Consider the following 12,566-nt stretch of genomic DNA (forward strand, 5'->3'; position numbering starts at 1 on the left):
GGAGTGGAGAAATATGATTTCTTACTTTGTTCATCTTGAGAGAATGCAGTGCTCAGTTAGAAACCATCTGTAGAGGTGCTGTCTTCATCATAATAACTGATAGTATTTCAACCACATGACATTTAAATCAAAGCTGAACTGAAATGTTATCAGAAACATGTTGGGTCGTTTTCACAGCTTTCTTTCTTCTTACAACCAGTCGACCCACTGTCAAAAATGGTTCCTTAGTCTTGACTGTAGCCTATAGCGGTTTAGGGTTGGGTCCTCAGATGTTCACTTTATCACGTATAGTCAGCGGTTCCAGATGGGGGAGGTTCCAGATGGGGGAGGTTCCAGATGGGCGGGAGGTTCCAGATGGGGGGAGGTTCCTGATGGGGGCGGTTCCTGATGGGGGAGGTTCCAAATGGGGTGAGGTTCCAGATGGGGGGGAGGTTCCAGATGGGGGGGAGGTTCCAGATGGGGGAGGTTCCAGATGGGGGGAGGTTCCTGATGGGGGAGGTTCCAAATGGGGGGAGGTTCCAGATGGGCGGGAGGTTCCAGATGGGGGGAGGTTCCTGATGGGGGAGGTTCCAGATGGGGGAGGTTCCAGATGGGGGGAGGTTCCTGATGGGGGCGGTTCCTGATGGGGGCGGTTCCTGATGGGGGCGGTTCCTGATGGGGGAGGTTCCAGATGGGGGAGGTTCTAGATGGGGGGAGGTTCTAGATGGGGGGCGGTTCCTGATGGGAGGCGGTTCCTGATGGGGGGCGGTTCCTGATGGGGGCGGTTCCTGATGGGGGGAGGTTCCTGATGGGGGGAGGTTCTAGATGGGGGGAGGTTCCAGATGGGGGGGGGGTTCCAGATGGGGGGAGGTTCTAGATGGGGGGAGGTTCTAGATGGGGGGAGGTTCCTGATGGGGGGAGGTTCCTGATGGGGGGAGGTTCTAGATGGGGGAGGTTCTAGATGGGGGAGGTTCCAGATGGGGGGAGGTTCCTGATGGGGGGAGGTTCCAGATGGGGGAGGTTCCAGATGGGGGGAGGTTCTAGATGGGGGGTGGTTCCTATTGGGGGGAGGTTCCAGATGGGGGGCGGTTCCTGATGGGGGCGGTTCCTGATGGGGGAGGTTCTAGATGGGGGGAGGTTCTAGATGGGGGGAGGTTCCTGATGGGGGGAGGTTCCTGATGGGGGGAGGTTCCAGATGGGGGAGATCCAGATGGGGGGGAGGTTCCAGATGGGGGGGAGGTTCCAGATGGGGGGAGGTTCCAGATGGGGGAGGTTCCAGATGGGGGGGAGGTTCCAGATGGGGGAGGTTCCAGATGGGGGGAGGTTCCAGATGGGGGGAGGTTCCTGATGGGGGGAGGTTCCTGATGGGGGGAGGTTCCAGATGGGGGAGGTTCCAGATGGGGGGGAGGTTCCAGATGGGGGGAGGTTCCAGGTGGGGGAGGTTCCAGATGGGGGGGAGGTTCCAGATGGGGGGAGGTTCCAGATGGGGGGCGGTTCCTGATGGGCGGGAGGTTCCTGATGGGCGGGAGGTTCCAGATGGGCGGGAGGTTCCAGATGGGGGGAGGTTCCTGATGGGGGAGGTTCCAAATGGGGGGAGGTTCCTGATGGGGGGAGGTTCTAGATGGGGGGAGGTTCCAGATGGGGGGGAGGTTCCAGATGGGGGGAGGTTCCTGATGGGGGGAGGTTCCTGATGGGGGGAGGTTCCTGATGGGGGGAGGTTCTAGATGGGGGAGGTTCCTGATGGGGGGAGGTTCCAGATGGGGGAGGTTCCAGATGGGGGGAGGTTCTAGATGGGGGGCGGTTCCTATTGGGGGGAGGTTCCAGATGGGGGGCGGTTCCTGATGGGGGCGGTTCCTGATGGGGGAGGTTCCTGATGGGGGAGGTTCCAGATGGGGGAGGTTCTAGATGGGGGGAGGTTCCAGATGGGGTGCGGTTCCTGATGGGGGGAGGTTCCAGATGGGGGGAGGTTCCTGATGGGGGGAGGTTCTAGATGGGGGGAGGTTCCTGATGGGGGGAGGTTCCTGATGGGGGGAGGTTCCTGATGGGGGGAGGTTCCAGATGGGGGAGGTTCCAGATGGGGGGGAGGTTCCAGATGGGGGAGGTTCCAGATGGGGGGGAGGTTCCAGATGGGGGGGAGGTTCCAGATGGGGGAGGTTCCAGATGGGGGGAGGTTCCAGATGGGGGGCGGTTCCTGATGGGCGGGAGGTTCCTGATGGGCGGGAGGTTCCAGATGGGGGGAGGTTCCTGATGGGGGAGGTTCCAAATGGGGGGAGGTTCCAGATGGGGGAGGTTCCAGATGGGGGGAGGTTCCAGATGGGGGAGGCTCCAGATGGGGGGAGGTTCCTGATGGGGGCGGTTCCTGATGGGGGGAGGTTCCAGATGGGGGGAGGTTCCTGATGGGGGGAGGTTCTAGATGGGGGGAGGTTCCTGATGGGGGGAGGTTCCTGATGGGGGGAGGTTCCAGATGGGGGAGGTTCCAGATGGGGGGGAGGTTCCAGATGGGGGGGAGGTTCCAGATGGGGGAGGTTCCAGATGGGGGGGAGGTTCCAGATGGGGGAGGTTCCAGATGGGGGGAGGTTCCAGATGGGGGGCGGTTCCTGATGGGCGGGAGGTTCCTGATGGGCGGGAGGTTCCAGATGGGGGGAGGTTCCTGATGGGGGAGGTTCCAAATGGGGGGAGGTTCCAGATGGGGGAGGTTCCAGATGGGGGGAGGTTCCAGATGGGGGAGGCTCCAGATGGGGGGAGGTTCCTGATGGGGGCGGTTCCTGATGGGGGCGGTTCCTGATGTGGGAGGTTCCAGATGGGGGGAGGTTCCTGATGGGGGGAGGTTCTAGTTGGGGGGAGGTTCCTGATGGGGGGAGGTTCCAGATGGGGGAGGTTCCAGATGGGGGAGATCCAGATGGGGGGAGGTTCCAGATGGGGGGAGGTTCCTGATGGGGGGAGGTTCCTGATGGGGGGAGGTTCCTGATGGGGGGAGGTTCCAGATGGGGGGAGGTTCTAGATGGGGGGAGGTTCCAGATGGGGGAGGTTCCAGATGGGGGAGATCCAGATGGGGGGAGGTTCCAGATGGGGGGAGGTTCCTGATGGGGGGAGGTTCCTGATGGGGGGAGGTTCCTGATGGGGGGAGGTTCCAGATGGGGGGAGGTTCTAGATGGGGGGAGGTTCCAGATGGGGGAGGTTCCAGATGGGGGGGAGGTTCCAGATGGGGGAGGTTCCAGATGGGGGGAGGTTCCTGATGGGGGGAGGTTCCTGATGGGGGGCGGTTCTAGATGGGGGGCGGTTCCTGATTGGGGGAGGATCTAGATGGGGGAGGATCTAGATGGGGGGCGGTTCCTGATGGGGGGAGGTTCCTGATGGGGGGAGGTTCCTGATGGGGGGCGGTTCCAGATGGGGGGCGGTTCCAGATGGGGGGCGGTTCCTGATGGGGGGCGGTTCCTGACGGGGGGCGGTTCCTGATGGGGGGAGGTTCCAGATGGGGGGCGGTTCTAGATGGGGGGAGGTTCCTGATGGGGGGAGGTTCCAGATGGGGGGAGGTTCCAGATGGGGGGCGGTTCCAGATGGGGGGAGGTTCCTGATGTGGGGAGGTTCCTGATGGGGGGAGGTTCTAGATGGGGGGAGGTTCCAGATTGGGGGAGGTTCCAGATGGGTGGGAAGTTCCAGATGGGGGGAGGTTCCAGATGGGCGGGAGGTTCTAGATGGGGGGCGGTTCCAGATGTAGGCACCACAACGAGAGAGGGAGAGTTAGGGAAAACAACTGACTGGGTTTTTAAACCAAGGGAAAGGGGATGTGATTGGGTAAGGGGAAATGAGCAGGTGTCTTCAGTGGCGACTGACTGGCGACACCTGTGACTAGGGCAGAAGGAGAGAAAACAAATACACACACAGGATACTTATATCCGTAACACCAGCTTTTTGAGAAAGTACAGTCTCTGTTGGCTCTTTTTGTAGATCAGGTCTGTACATTTACTCCACTGAAGCTTATTGTCCAAGAGGACACCCAGGTATTTGTATTCCTCTACAATCTCTATATTCTGACCTCTGATAGATGTTGCAGAGGTAGGTGTTGTACACTTCCTGAAGTCTATGCACATCTCTTTGGTATTGAGGACCAAGTGTGATTCCTCACACCACTCTACCAAGTCATTTAGGACCGGCCATGGTGTTCCTCGTCATCATGCAACAGGCTGATCAAGGCAGTGTCATCAGCGAAATTAACGAGGTGCCTGTCAGCATGGAAACTAGTACAACTATTAGTATACAAGATGTGCAGGAGTGGAGACAAAACACATCCCTGAGGAGAGTCTGTGTTGGTGGTGGAGTGGGGACAAAACACATCCCTGAGGAGAGTCTGTGTTGGTGGTGGAGTGGGGACAAAACACATCTCTGAGGAGAGCCTGTGGTGGAGTGGAGACAAAACACATCTCTGAGGAGAGCCTGTGGTGGAGTGGAGACAAAACACATCTCTGAGGAGAGCCTGTGTTGGTGGTGGAGTGGGGACAAAACACATCCCTGAGGAGAGCCTGTGGTGGAGTGGAGACAAAACACATCTCTGAGGAGAGCCTGTGTTGGTGGTGGAGTGGAGACAAAACACATCCCTGAGGAGAGCCTGTGGTGGAGTGGAGACAAAACACATCTCTGAGGAGAGTCTGTGATGGTGGTGGAGTGGAGACAAAACACATCCCTGAGGAGAGCCTGTGGTGGAGTGGAGACAAAACACATCCCTGAGGAGAGCCTGTGGTGGAGTGGAGACAAAACACATCTCTGAGGAGAGCCTGTGTTGGTGGTGGAGTGGGGACAAAACACATCCCTGAGGAGAGTCTGTGATGGTGGTGGAGTGGAGACAAAACACATCCCTGAGGAGAGCCTGTGGTGGAGTGGAGACAAAACACATCTCTGAGGAGAGCCTGTGTTGGTGGTGGAGTGGGGACAAAACACATCCCTGAGGAGAGCCTGTGTTGGTGGTGGAGTGGGGACTAAACACATCCCTGAGGAGAACCTGTGGTGGAGTGGGGACTAAACACATCCCTGAGGAGAGCCTGTGTTGGTGTTGGAGTGGGGACAAAACACATCCCTGAGGAGAGTCTGTGTTGGTGTTGGAGTGGAGACAAAACACATCCCTGAGGAGAGTCTGTGTTGGTGTTGGAGTGGAGACAAAACACATCCCTGAGGAGAGCCTGTGTTGGTGGTGGAGTGGAGACAAAACACATCCCTGAGAGCCTGTGTTGGTGTTGGAGTGGGGACAAAACACATCTCTGAGGAGAGTCTGTGTTGGTGGTGGAGTGGGGACAAAACACATCCCTGAGGAGAGCCTGTGTTGGTGTTGGAGTGGGGACAAAACACATCTTTGAGGAGAGTCTGTGTTGGTGGTGGAGTGGGGACTAAACACATCCCCGAGGAGAGCCTGTGTTGGTGGTGGAGTGGGAACAAAACACATCCCTGAGGAGAGCCTGTGTTGGTGGTGGAGTGGGGACAAAACACATCCCTGAGGAGAGCCTGTGTTGGTGGTGGAGTGGGGACAAAACACATCCCTGAGGAGAGACTGTGTTGGTGGTGGAGTGGGGACAAAACACATCCCTGAGGAGAGACTGTGTTGGTGGTGGAGTGGGGACAAAACACATCCCTGAGGAGAGCCTGTGGTGGAGTGGGGACAAAACACATCCCTGAGGAGAGTCTGTGTTGGTGGTGGAGTGGGGACAAAACACATCCCTGAGGAGAGACTGTGTTGGTGGTGGAGTGGGGACTAAACACATCCCTGAGGAGAGCCTGTGTTGGTGGTGGAGTGGGGACAAAACACATCCCTGAGGAGAGCCTGTGTTGGTGGTGGAGTGGGGACAAAACACATCCCTGAGGAGAGACTGTGTTGGTGGTGGAGTGGGGACTAAACACATCCCTGAGGAGAGCCTGTGTTGGTGGTGGAGTGGGGACAAAACACATCCCTGAGGAGAGACTGTGTTGGTGGTGGAGTGGGGACTAAACACATCCCTGAGGAGAGCCTGTGTTGGTGGTGGAGTGGGGACAAAACACATCCCTGAGGAGAGACTGTGTTGGTGGTGGAGTGGGGACTAAACACATCCCTGAGGAGAGCCTGTGTTGGTGATGGAGTGGAGACAAAACACATCCCTGAGGAGAGTCTGTGTTGGTGGTGGAGTGGGGACAAAACACATCCCTGAGGAGAGACTGTGTTGGTGGTGGAGTGGGGACTAAACACATCCCTGAGGAGAGCCTGTGTTGGTGGTGGAGTGGGGACAAAACACATCCCTGAGGAGAGTCTGTGTTGGTGGTGGAGTGGGGACTAAACACATCCCTGAGGAGAGCCTGTGTTGGTGGTGGAGTGGGGACAAAACACATCTCTGAGGAGAGTCTGTGTTGGTGGTGGAGTGGGGACAAAACACATCCCTGAGGAGAGACAGTGTTGGTGGTGGAGTGGGGACAAAACACATCCCTGAGGAGAGTCTGTGTTGGTGGTGGAGTGGGGACAAAACACATCCCTGAGAGCCTGTGTTGGTTTTACGTATGTCCGACACGTGGACGTATCATGACTCGCTGTGTGCGTTGGCTCAGGAAGTCCAACAACCACAAAACCAGCCCCCCATCTAAGGAGAAGTCCCGAATGAGTCTCTGTGCCAGAATGTAGGGCTGGATTGTGTTGAAGGCAGACGAAAAGTCAACAAATAGAACCCTAACATGGGATTTGGCGCCCTCTAGATGTCTATAGACCATGTTAATACACCCTCTAGATGTCTATAGACCATGTTAATACACCCTCTAGATGTCTATAGACCATGTTAATACACCCTCTAGATGTCTATAGACCATGTTAATACACCCTCTAGATGTCTATAGACCATGTTAATACACCCTCTAGATGTCTATAGACCATGTTAATACACCCTCTAGATGTCTATAGACCATGTTAATACACCCTCTAGATGTCTATAGACCATGTTAATACACCCTCTAGATGTCTACAGACCATGTTAATACACCCTCTAGATGTCTATAGACCATGTTAATACACCCTCTAGATGTCTATAGACCATGTTAATACACCCTCTAGATGTCTATAGACCATGTTAATACACCCTCTAGATGTCTATAGACCATGTTAATACACCCTCTAGATGTCTATAGACCATGTTAATACACCCTCTAGATGTCTATAGACCATGTTAATACACCCTCTAGATGTCTATAGACCATGTTAATACACCCTCTAGATGTCTATAGACCATGTTAATACACCCTCTAGATGTCTATAGACCATGTTAATACACCCTCTAGATGTCTATAGACCATGTTAATACACCCTCTAGATGTCTATAGACCATGTTAATACACCCTCTAGATGTCTATAGACCATGTTAATACACCCTCTAGATGTCTATAGACCATGTTAATACACCCTCTAGATGTCTATAGACCATGTTAATACACCCTCTAGATGTCTATAGACCATGTTAATACACCCTCTAGATGTCTATAGACCATGTTAATACACCCTCTAGATGTCTATAGACCATGTTAATACACCCTCTAGATGTCTATAGACCATGTTAAGGAGAGTACACCCTCTAGATGTCCATAGACCATGTTAATACACCCTCTAGATGTCTATAGACCATGTTAATACACCCTCTAGATGTCTATAGACCATGTTAATACACCCTCTAGATGTCTATAGATCATGTTAATACACCCTCTAGATGTCTATAGACCATGTTAATACACCCTCTAGATGTCTATAGACCATGTTAATACACCCTCTAGATGTCTATAGACCATGTTAATACACCCTCTAGATGTCTATAGATCATGTTAATACACCCTCTAGATGTCTATAGACCATGTTAATACACCATCTAGATGTCTATAGACCATGTTAATACACCCTCTAGATGTCTATAGACCATGTTAATACACCCTCTAGATGTCTATAGACCATGTTAATACACCCTCTAGATGTCTATAGACCATGTTAATACACCCTCTAGATGTCTATAGACCATGTTAATACACCCTCTAGATGTCTATAGACCATGTTAATACACCCTCTAGATGTCTATAGACCATGTTAATACACCCTCTAGATGTCTATAGACCATGTTAATACACCCTCTAGATGTCTATAGACCATGTTAATACACCCTCTAGATGTCTATAGACCATGATAATACACCCTCTAGATGTCTATAGACCATGTTAATACACCCTCTAGATGTCTATAGACCATGTTAATACACCCTCTAGATGTCTATAGACCATGTTAATACACCCTCTAGATGTCTATAGACCATGTTAATACACCCTCTAGATGTCTATAGACCATGATAATACACCCTCTAGATGTCTATAGACCATGTTAATACACCCTCTAGATGTCTATAGACCATGTTAATACACCCTCTAGATGTCTATAGACCATGTTAATACACCCTCTAGATGTCTATAGACCATGTTAATACACCCTCTAGATGTCTATAGACCATGATAATACACCCTCTAGATGTCTATAGACCATGTTAATACACCCTCTAGATGTCTATAGACCATGTTAATACACCCTCTAGATGTCTATAGACCATGTTAATACACCCTCTAGATGTCTATAGACCATGTTAATACACCCTCTAGATGTCTATAGACCATGTTAATACACCCTCTAGATGTCTATAGACCATGTTAATACACCCTCTAGATGTCTATAGACCATGTTAATACACCCTCTAGATGTCTATAGACCATGTTAATACACCCTCTAGATGTCTATAGACCATGTTAATACACCCTCTAGATGTCTATAGACCATGTTAATACACCCTCTAGATGTCTATAGACCATGTTAATACACCCTCTAGATGTCTATAGACCATGTTAATACACCCTCTAGACGTCTATAGACCATGTTAATACACCCTCTAGATGTCTATAGACCATGTTAATACACCCTCTAGATGTCTATAGACCATGTTAATACACCCTCTAGATGTCTATAGACCATCTCACGTTGTACATCTCTTAAAGCCTGTCTATCACCCTCAGTATAAACTGATCTCACGTTGTACATCTCTTAAAGCCTGTCTATCACCCTCAGTATAAACTGATCTCACGTTGTACATCTCTTAAAGCCTGTCTATCACCCTCAGTATAAACTGATCTGACGTTGTACATCTCTTAAAGCCTGTCTATCACCCTCAGTATAAACTGATCTCACGATGTACATCTCTTAAAGCCTGTCTATCACCCTCAGTATAAACTGATCTCACGTTGTACATCTCTTAAAGCCTGTCCATCACCCTCAGTATAAACTGATCTGACGTTGTACATCTCTTAAAGCCTGTCTATCACCCTCAGTATAAACTGATCTCACGATGTACATCTCTTTCTTCCTATCAAGTAGTGATTTGACAAAAATATCTAAAGACACTGAAGCAGCAAACTTAGTTAAAAATGTATAATTGTGTCATTCTCAAAACTTTTGGCCATGACTATATACATGTGTTTGTGTTGCTTCACAGTTCCCTCTGTTCCAGAAGGTGTATTTTTATCTGTTTTTAAAATCTAATTGTACTGTTTGCATCAGTTACCTGATGTGGAATAGAGTTCCATGTAGTCATGGCTCTATGTAGTACTGTGCACCTCCCATAGTCTGTTCTGGACTTGGGGACTGTGAAGAGACCTCTGGTGGCATGTCTTGTGGGGTATGCATGGGTGTCCGAGCTGTGTGCTAGTAGTTTAGCCAGACAGCTCGGTGCTTTCAACATGTCAATACCTCTCACAAATACAAGTAGTGATAAGGTCAATCTCTCCTCCACTTTGAGCCAGGAGAGATTGACATGCATATTATTGTTAGCTCTCTGTGTACATCCAAGGGCCAGCCGTGCTGCCCTGTTTTGAGCCAATTGCATTTTTCCTAAGTCCCTTTTTGTGGCAACTGACCACACGACTGAACAGTAGTCCATGTGCGACAAAACTAGGGCCTGTAGGACCTGCCTTGTTGACAGTGTTGTTAAGAAGGTAGAAACTAGGGCCTGTAGGACCTGCCTTGTTAAGAAGGCAGAGTAGCTCTTTATTATGGACAGACTTCTCCCCATCTTAGCTACTGTTGTATCAACATGTTTTGACCATGACAGTTTATAATCCAGAGTTACTCCAAGCAGTTTATCACCTCAACTTTCTCCATTTCCAACATTATTTATTACAAGATTTAGTTGAGGTTTAGGGTTTAGTGAATGATTTGTCCCAAATACAATGCTTTTAGTTTTATACATATTTAGGACTAACTTATTCTTTACGACCCACTATGAAACTAACTGCAGCTCTTTGTTGAGTGTTGCAGTAATTTCAGTCGCTGTAGTAGCTGACGTGTATAGTGTTGAGTCATCGTCATACATAGACACTCTGGCTTGACTCAAGCCATGTTGTTAGTAAAGATTGAAAAAAGTAAGGGGCCTAGACAGCTGCCCTGGGGAATTCCTGATTCTACCTGGATTATGTTGGAGAGGCTTCCATTAAAGAACACCCTCTGTGTTCTGTTAGACAGGTAACTCTTTATCCACATTATAGCAGGGGGTGTAAAGCCATAACACATACATTTTTACAGCAGCAGACTATGATCAATAATGTCAAAAGCCACACTGCAATCTAACAAAACAGCCCTCACAATCATTTTATCATCAGTTTCTCTCAGCCAATCATTGGTCATTTGTGTAAGTGCTGTGCTTGTTGAGTGTCCTTCCCTATAAGTATGCTGAAAGTCTGTGGTCAATTTGTTTACTGTGAAATAGCATTGTATCTGGTCTAACACTAGTGTTTCCAGAAGTTTACTAAGGGTTGGTAACAGGCTGATTGGTTTACTAAGGGTTGGTAACAGGCTGATTGGTTTACTAAGGGTTGGTAACAGGCTGATTGGTTTACTAAGGGTTGGTAACAGGCTGATTGGTTTACTAAGGGTTGGTAACAGGCTGATTGGTTTACTAAGGGTTGGTAACAGGCTGATTGGTTTACTAAGGGTTGGTAACAGGCTGATTGGTTTACTAAGGGTTGGTAACAGGCTGATTGGTTTACTAAGGGTTGGTAACAGGCTGATTGGTTTACTAAGGGTTGGTAACAGGCTGATTGGTCGGCTATCTAAGCCAGTACAGGGAGCTTTACTATTCTTGGGTAGTAATGACTTTAGCTTCCCTCCAAGCCTGAGGGCACACACTTTCTAGTAGGCTTAAATTGAAGATGTGGCAAATAGGAGTGGCAATATCATCTGCTATTATCCTCAGTAATTTTCCATCCAGATTGTCAGACCCCGGTGGCTTGTCATTTTTGATAGACAACAATCGTTTTCACCTATTCCACACTTACAACAAGGAGTTTAAAATGACAATTCTTGTCTTTCATACTTTGGTCAGATATACTTGGATGTGTAGTGTCAGCGTTTGTTGCTGGCATGTCATCCCTAAGTTTGCTAATCTTGCCAATGAAAAAATCATTAAAGTAGTTGGCAGTATCAGTGGGCTTTGTGATGAATGAGCCATCTGATTCAATGAATGATGGAGCTGAGTTGGCTTTTTCCCCAACATTTAATTGAAGGTGCTTTTTACTATAAATCTTTGTCATTTGTTCCATAGTGTAGTTTCTTCTTCTTTTTATTCAGTTTAGTCACATGATTTCTCAATTTGCAGAATGTTTGCCAATCGGTTATGCAGCCAGACCTATTTCCCATTTATTTTGCCTCATCCCTCTCAACCATACAGTTTTTCAATTCCTCATCAAGCCACGGGGATTTAACAGTTTTTACTGTCATTTTCTTAATGGGTGCATGCTTATTAGTAAATGGATTTAGCAATTTCATAAATGTGTCAAGTGCAACGTCGGTTTGCTCCTCATTACACACCACGGACCAACAAATATTCTTTACATCATCAACATATGAATCACTACAAAACGTATTGTATGACCTCTTATACACTATATTAGGCCCAGCCTTTGGAACCGTGGTTTTACTAGATATGGCTACTATATTGTGATCACTACATCAGATGGATCTGGCTACTGCTTTCAAACACATTTCTGCAGCATCAGTAAAGATGTGATCAATACATGTTGATGATTTAACTCCTGTGCTGTTTGTAACTAACCTGGTAGGTTGACTGATAACCTGAACCAGGTTGCAGGCACTGGTTACAGTTTGAAGCTTTTTCTTGAGTGGGCAGCTTGATGAAAGCCAGTCAATATTTAAAATCACCCAGAAAATATACTTCTCTGTTGATATCACATACATTATCAAGCATTTCACACGTTATCCAGATACTGACTGTTATCACTTGGTGGTCTATAGCAGCTTCCCACCAGAATGGGGTTTAGGTGAGGCAGATGAACCTGTAGCCATATTACTTCAACAGTATTTAACATGAGATCCTCTCTAAGCTTTACAGGAATGTGGTTCTGAATATAAACAGCAACACCTCCCCTATTGGCATTTCTGTATTTTCTGTAGATGTCATAAACTTGTATTGCTACGACTGTATCATCAAATGTTGATGACCAGAGATGGTCAGAATATGAATGTCATCTGTTACTAACAAATGATTGACTTC

At 49.0% G+C, this 12,566-nt stretch overlaps 1 protein-coding gene across 1 annotated transcript; it reads right to left on the reverse strand.

Annotated features, from left to right (window-relative positions):
- Positions 1-281: 281 nt before the first annotated feature.
- On the reverse strand, positions 282-6,516 carry LOC139572682 (uncharacterized). Its single transcript, XM_071395359.1, has 5 exons — positions 6,491-6,516; positions 3,420-3,583; positions 1,911-3,262; positions 1,067-1,817; positions 282-784 (listed from the first exon to the last, which is right to left on the reverse strand). The coding sequence occupies exons 1-5, from the start codon at positions 6,514-6,516 to the stop codon at positions 282-284; spliced, it is 2,796 nt and encodes a 931-aa protein (XP_071251460.1).
- Between the last annotated feature and the right edge of the window lie 6,050 nt (positions 6,517-12,566).

This window comes from Salvelinus alpinus, chromosome 4 (assembly GCF_045679555.1).
Source record: "Salvelinus alpinus chromosome 4, SLU_Salpinus.1, whole genome shotgun sequence".
Lineage (NCBI taxonomy): Eukaryota > Metazoa > Chordata > Actinopteri > Salmoniformes > Salmonidae > Salvelinus > Salvelinus alpinus.

Bases quoted from the DNA above. Each gene is read 5' to 3' on its own strand.
- LOC139572682 (XM_071395359.1), bottom strand. From the start codon at position 6,516: ATGATACGTCCACGTGTCGGACATAC. The intron at 3,584-6,490 runs GTAAAACCAACA...CCCCCCATCTAG, and splicing joins CGTCCACGTGTCGGACATAC to AACCTCCCCCCATCAGGAAC. The intron at 1,818-1,910 runs GCACCCCATCTG...CGCCCCCATCAG, and splicing joins ACCTCCCCCCATCAGGAACC to GAACCGCCCCCCATCTGGAA.